Source organism: Nestor notabilis, unplaced genomic scaffold, assembly GCF_000696875.1.
Source record: "Nestor notabilis isolate BGI_N333 unplaced genomic scaffold, ASM69687v1 scaffold29169, whole genome shotgun sequence".
In the NCBI taxonomy this organism is placed as follows: Eukaryota; Metazoa; Chordata; class Aves; order Psittaciformes; family Psittacidae; genus Nestor; species Nestor notabilis.
Window position 1 is genome coordinate 305 of NW_009942816.1, and position 5615 is coordinate 5919.

General features: G+C 42.8%; 2 protein-coding genes across 2 annotated transcripts in view; one reads left to right on the plus strand and one right to left on the minus strand.

Annotated features, from left to right (window-relative positions):
* The window catches only part of NDUFA1 (NADH dehydrogenase (ubiquinone) 1 alpha subcomplex, 1, 7.5kDa), a gene marked incomplete at its 5' end in the record, with an annotated part of 359 nt that extends 215 nt beyond the window's left edge, over positions 1 to 144 (plus strand). Inside the window, one exon of the mRNA XM_010021588.1 lies at positions 112 to 144. Coding sequence (XP_010019890.1) covers positions 112 to 144 — 33 coding nt within the window. The remainder of the gene's footprint in view (positions 1 to 111) is intronic.
* A 1233-nt stretch (positions 145 to 1377) lies between these two features.
* NKAP (NFKB activating protein) lies at positions 1378 to 5513 on the minus strand (the record flags this gene model as incomplete). The annotated part of the gene is made up of 8 exons (XM_010021589.1): positions 1378 to 1761; positions 2427 to 2576; positions 3010 to 3085; positions 3232 to 3347; positions 3759 to 3804; positions 4546 to 4662; positions 4883 to 4956; positions 5405 to 5513. Coding segments are annotated over 8 exons (863 nt in total), but the record flags the coding sequence as incomplete, so codon positions are not given.
* Between the last annotated feature and the right edge of the window lie 102 nt (positions 5514 to 5615).

Genomic DNA, 5615 nt, shown 5'->3' on the forward strand with positions numbered 1-5615 from the left:
GGGGCATGTGCATCTTCTTAAATAGTTTAATTATGTCTTATGAAACCTGCATTTTCAGCTATGTCCTCCTGCAAGCGAGGGGTGAGAATGGTGCATATACCGCTGATACTATTTTTTTTTCAGGGTCTGGAGAACCTAGACTAAGGCGATGGCTCTTTGAAGAATCCACTTATCCACATAAAATGATTTAACTCTAATAAAGATATACATGTATTCAAACCTTGTATCTGTTGCTGTGGTGTGTTGACTGTGGCTGGGTGCCAGGTGTCACCAAAGCTGCTCTATCGGTCCCCTCCTCAGCTGGACAGAGGAGAGAAAATGTAAGGATGGGTGGGTAACGCAGGACAGAACAAAGCATAAACAGGAAGGAGCCAAAAGGGCTTGATGTGCTGTTTGCACGCACCAGGTCTGCAGAACTCCATGACAAACATTACAGGACTTTTATTTTCGTTATATAAACATACAAGACATTTCTCTGCTGCCAAAATTACAACACAGAGATTTATGTGAACAAAAAACAGTCTAGAAAACACTTTGTTTTTAAAAGCATTTGAGAAAAAGGCAGCTCTGGGGATATGTCTGGAAATAGGCAGTTGAATCGGAGACAAGTGCCACACAACCGCTACCCAGAGTAAGCCTCCAAGTACAGACTTTAAAGAAAGCCATAAAATACTGCTAGACCAGACCAAATTAAAATACCAGAGAAATTAAAATACAGTTTTAATCTAGACACTTCCATAAACAAAGGAATTTCAAATAAATTGAAAGATACATCCTTGTTACCACCTGTGTACATCCAGGGGTTCCAATCACTGCACCCACTGCCCCAATACCTATGTATGACATAGGAGAAAAAGAAGCAAGCAACTTAGTTCTTCACCACAGGCTTCTATGGATTGAAAATAATACCTTCCTATTGCTACTATTTTACACCCCAAATTGCAACCTGCTTGCTTCAAAGTAACCGAAGCCCACCTGTATTAAATTACAAACTCATTTCTATTTACAGGTCTAGTCTGAACTACAAACTACACTCAACTGAGGGGGGGAGGAAACCAAACCAAAAAACCAGATCTGAAAGACTTGTGAAAAAACACCCAAGTGGAGAGTCAGATCTTAAACAGGAACTTAAAAAAGAATTCCTTCACTTTTGCTACTCTTTCTTGTAGCTTGTTAAAGGTCTTTTACAACCTAAATTATTCTATGATTAATCAAAATAAATGGAAAATCTCACTTATCAGCATTAGGTGACAAAGCCCTCCCGTGGAATCCTTCAACTTGCCTGATTCAAAGTGAGCTCAGAACATTGCACCTTTCATCTTCCCTGCCTGTTCCTGCCTTCCCTGCCTGTTCCTGCCTTCCCTGCCTTTTGTTGCCTTTCACTTTACAGGGATTCCTTGTAGATTGTGAGCAAACCATCCAAGAAAATCTGACAAAAGCAACTCTTTCCTGATCCAAGGAATCCACTCCTGAGGCTTGGCCCTGTTGGGTGAAAGGCACAGCAGCACTGGAAGCTTTTTTTCCAAGTCACAACTGGAACAGGTCAGCCACTGCTTGCTAGAACCTGTGGTGTCCAGTTCAAATAACTATTTTTCCTCTTTGCCTTTAGTCTTCCTGTAGACCATCTCTCGGAAGCTTGCAAGGATCTTATTCTCTCGTTTCCTCCTCTCCTCCTGGTTGAAGGATGCCAGAGCTCTCTTCTCATCTGCACTGTAAATCTGGTTCTCTTTACGCAGACGCACAGCTTCCATTCGGCGATGCCTGCAGAGGAGAACAGCGTGTATGTCAGCACGGACACAGGGAGGTAATGCCCCATCACGGTTTCCATCCCTCAACTGGTCTGAATGTTTCGAGTGGCTTATAAATATAAAGATACCCACTCTGGAGCATCCAAACTGGACACAAACCTTCCCACGAAGGCGCATGGCAGAGCAAGAAACTGACTTCTGGGGGTGTCTGCTCTCAGGCAGTCAGCCAGAAGCGCAACCTACTGAGGGTGTCAGCTGCTGGTTTACCAAAACTTAAGTGAAATTCCTGTTGGACTCATAGAGAAAAAAGCGCAGCCAACCTCTCGCCCATGGATTCTTCTCCTACTGAAGAGCCAGTGCACTACCACTGCTGTCCACACACACCGCCTTTGAGCCACCTGACACAAGCATCTTCTCATTTGAAAACTAAGATAATTACAAGTATATAAGCTGGAAATAACTTTTGCTCTTGAGGAGGAAGTGTTCTTCCAAAACCAAATTGGATAGATATACCATCTATCTATAGCAATAGGGAGTTTAGTGTAAATTACTGCAAGCACAGAGAGCACCTTCTCTTCCATGCTTTCAATCTGAGCTTGGAAGCAGTCTTCTAACCACTTAACAGCAGAAGCAGCTCTTTCAAATCTCACTGAACCATTATCATCATCAAAACCGTACCTGCTGCCACTCATGACATAACCAGAGCTCTCAAATGACGCAATCTCTTCACTAGTCAAGCCGATTTCACCTCTCCGGGGTATACGTTTTCCTGCTTTGACATACTCTGCCATTGCTGCACCTTCACCGGGCAAGAGGGCATGTCCATAGCTTAAAAGACAAAAAAAAAGTAAGTACTGATTTCAGTCTCAAATAGAGAGAGGAGGAGCTAAACATCCAGCTGCTTTCCCATATACTGGACTGTTCTTCCTTATGGCTAACAGCAGCAACAACATCTTAAATTAATACATTCTGATTAAACAGTAATGAAGACACTGTGAAGTCACAATATTGCAGAGCATTAGAATAAAGGCATTTTAAAATGGATTTTCTAGGAATAAAGGCTAAAAAACATAAACCAGACTCTTCTACCTGAATTCAGGCCAGCACAAAGGCTCACACCACTGCTACTTGTGCCTGTGAGTTTCTGGCACTGCATTTCTCTCTGATGCATGCCAGACTCTTATAACAGCTCTTTTGAACACTAACCTTCAGGCTTCATTCACTCTATTTGACCAAAATACTGTTAGAGCTGGGTACTCACTTCAAAGGCCTGTCATCCTGAGATGCATGAGTTTTGGGAGCTTCTGGTCCAATCAAGCTATCAGCTTCCGTATTTTCTGCAACAACCAAATAATGAGGAAGATTAATATTGTGCCCTTTGTTTTTTGTTATCAGAACAGTTACACAGGTCAGCAACACCTAACAAAACTCACAAAAGGAAACTTAGAAGTTTCAATCCAAGTTTAAAGTCAGGTGAACCTACTTGATCTCTCAATCCAGAGATCTTCCCCCTGAAATGTTTCTTCATCAGAATCTTCACTACTTGAATCACTGGATTCCTTCCTGTTCTTCTTATTTTTCTTTTTCTTATATTTCTTCCTGTGATAAAGTCAAAGACAGACATGCTATTTACCAAAATTTAAGATGAAAGAAAGTGCTTGCAATCATACTCAAGCCACTAGTTTCTCAGTGCAAGTTGGGGGGGAAGACTTGGCTGTCTGCATGCAGATTTCATAGAAGAAAATGCCTTACGCCAAAACAAAGACAACACATACACCGTCACACCTCTCATACAGTGTTAGAAAGTTTCTCCCCATGTTTGCAGTGAGTCCACTATGCTGTGTGGTTCTGCATATTTAAATAAAATCCATCAAATTAAGATTACTCAACAGCATTGATAGCCCTGACTACAAGAATGCTCACTCAGCCTCCCTCACTACCTGCTATGAAAGTGGTGCTGCCCGCTGGCCAGAAGTGGGTAGAATTACACACAACCACCTGGAAACTTACTTTCTGTTCTTTTTTTTCTTCTTCCTGCTTTTCTTTCTATCTTCATCTGAAAAAAAAAAAAAAGGAAAGAATGTATATTATCAAGAAGAGATGATTAGCTATACCTAAGTAGTTTACTGCACTGTGAATAACTACCTCCACCAGAATGCCTTAGTACACAGCTGCTCAGACGTGATTTGCTTAGGTACTAAGTAATACTGAGAAAGTACAAGTAGAGAGCTACCTGCACGATTGTTGATATGAGAACATATCAAACATACTTCTGGCATGAGGTGCCCAATGGGTGCTAAATTTTACAAGGGCAGGTAGTGACAGGGGGAATGGCTTTAAACTGACAGAGGGGAGATTTGGATTAGATATTAGGAAGAAATCCTTCCCTGTGAGGGTGCTGAGGCGCTGGCACAGGGTGCCCAGAGAAGCTGTGGCTGCCCCATCCCTGGCAGTGTTCAAGGCCAGTTTGGACACAGGGGCTTGGAGCAACCTGCTCTAGTGGAAGGTGTCCCTGCCTGTGGCAGGGGTTGGAACTGGAGGAGCTTTAAGGTGCCTTCTAACCCAAACCATCCTACGAAATTCAGAAACCCTATTTCCTAAGGCCAGACTGCAAGCACTCAAGGGAAACGCACTGCAAACCCAGCAAGCTGGTGAAAGATAAGAATACCAGATTGGTGCTGCAGCTCTGTAATTTCAGAACACTCTTAAGTGTGCAACAAAAGCCAGAAGCGTCACTTTGCATTCAGAGGAGCAGCAGAAGAGCTCTCGTGCATTAGCTGAAACCCTCTCTTCTTACCACTGGAGTCCTCTGAATCCGACTCGCTGTCGCTGTCCTCGGAATGTTTTCTGCGCTTTCGTTTGGATGCCTTCCGCTTTTTCTTCTTTCTTTTCTTCTTCTTTTTCTTTTTTTCCTCTAGAAGATTTTTAAAAGATAACATTAGGGAGCAGACAAAGCTCATCTAGTTCCATACATGTCTCAATCTTCCCAAAGCAACACTCTCATTCAAACTGGAGCTCATCACACTCACTTCCACCTATCAAAGGTGGTGAACCTCTTGCAAGCAACAGTAGCAGATTCTAGACTTCATCAGCTTCCCATTTTCAAAACAACCTGTGTAAGCAAAACAAAATACCTTCTGAGCTGGAATCTGAAGAACTACTCTTAGATTTTGCCTCCTCGTCTTCTACCGGTGTATGCTCATCAGAACTGAACGAAAATAAGAAGTTTGCTGTTTACAATCTGTTGTGCAGTGCTCAAGATCGAATGTACTCACACGTGGCCAAACACACACTTGCAGATTTTGAGTCAGTACTTGCAATAGAGCAAACTATTAAATAGCTGATTTACGGCACAAGAATTGCTTTCAGAGCCACAACACAAAGGCTGCCTGACCTACAATAAATCATACCTTGCAAAACTGGTATGTTGGAATTATCTGCGGAATTATTTATGGGAAAATAGGAGAAGCTGGGGGAGGGGAAGTAATAATTTCATTATGATGGTTCAGAAACTAATTTTGTTATGATGGATCAGAAATGACCTGACACACATGAACTAAAAGGGTCTGGTGCAGGGATAAGACATTTCTGTAAACGGAACTGGCATATAATCGGTATCACAAAAGCAAAGGAAAAGAAAAAAGAATATGCCTTACTCTGGGTCAGGAACCTTTGGTGACAGTCCCCAGACTTCGGGTGCCCCCAGTTCCCCAATCCTCTCTCTTTCGTTGAGTCTCCTGCAACGGAGAACACCTTCACTGAACCCTTCCGTGCAACACCCGGCACGTCAACATTTTAAGCCTGATGTTCCGTTGCCGTTTCCAATCACCCAAAGCACCTGAAGCGCGGACAAGGCACACGCCGCGG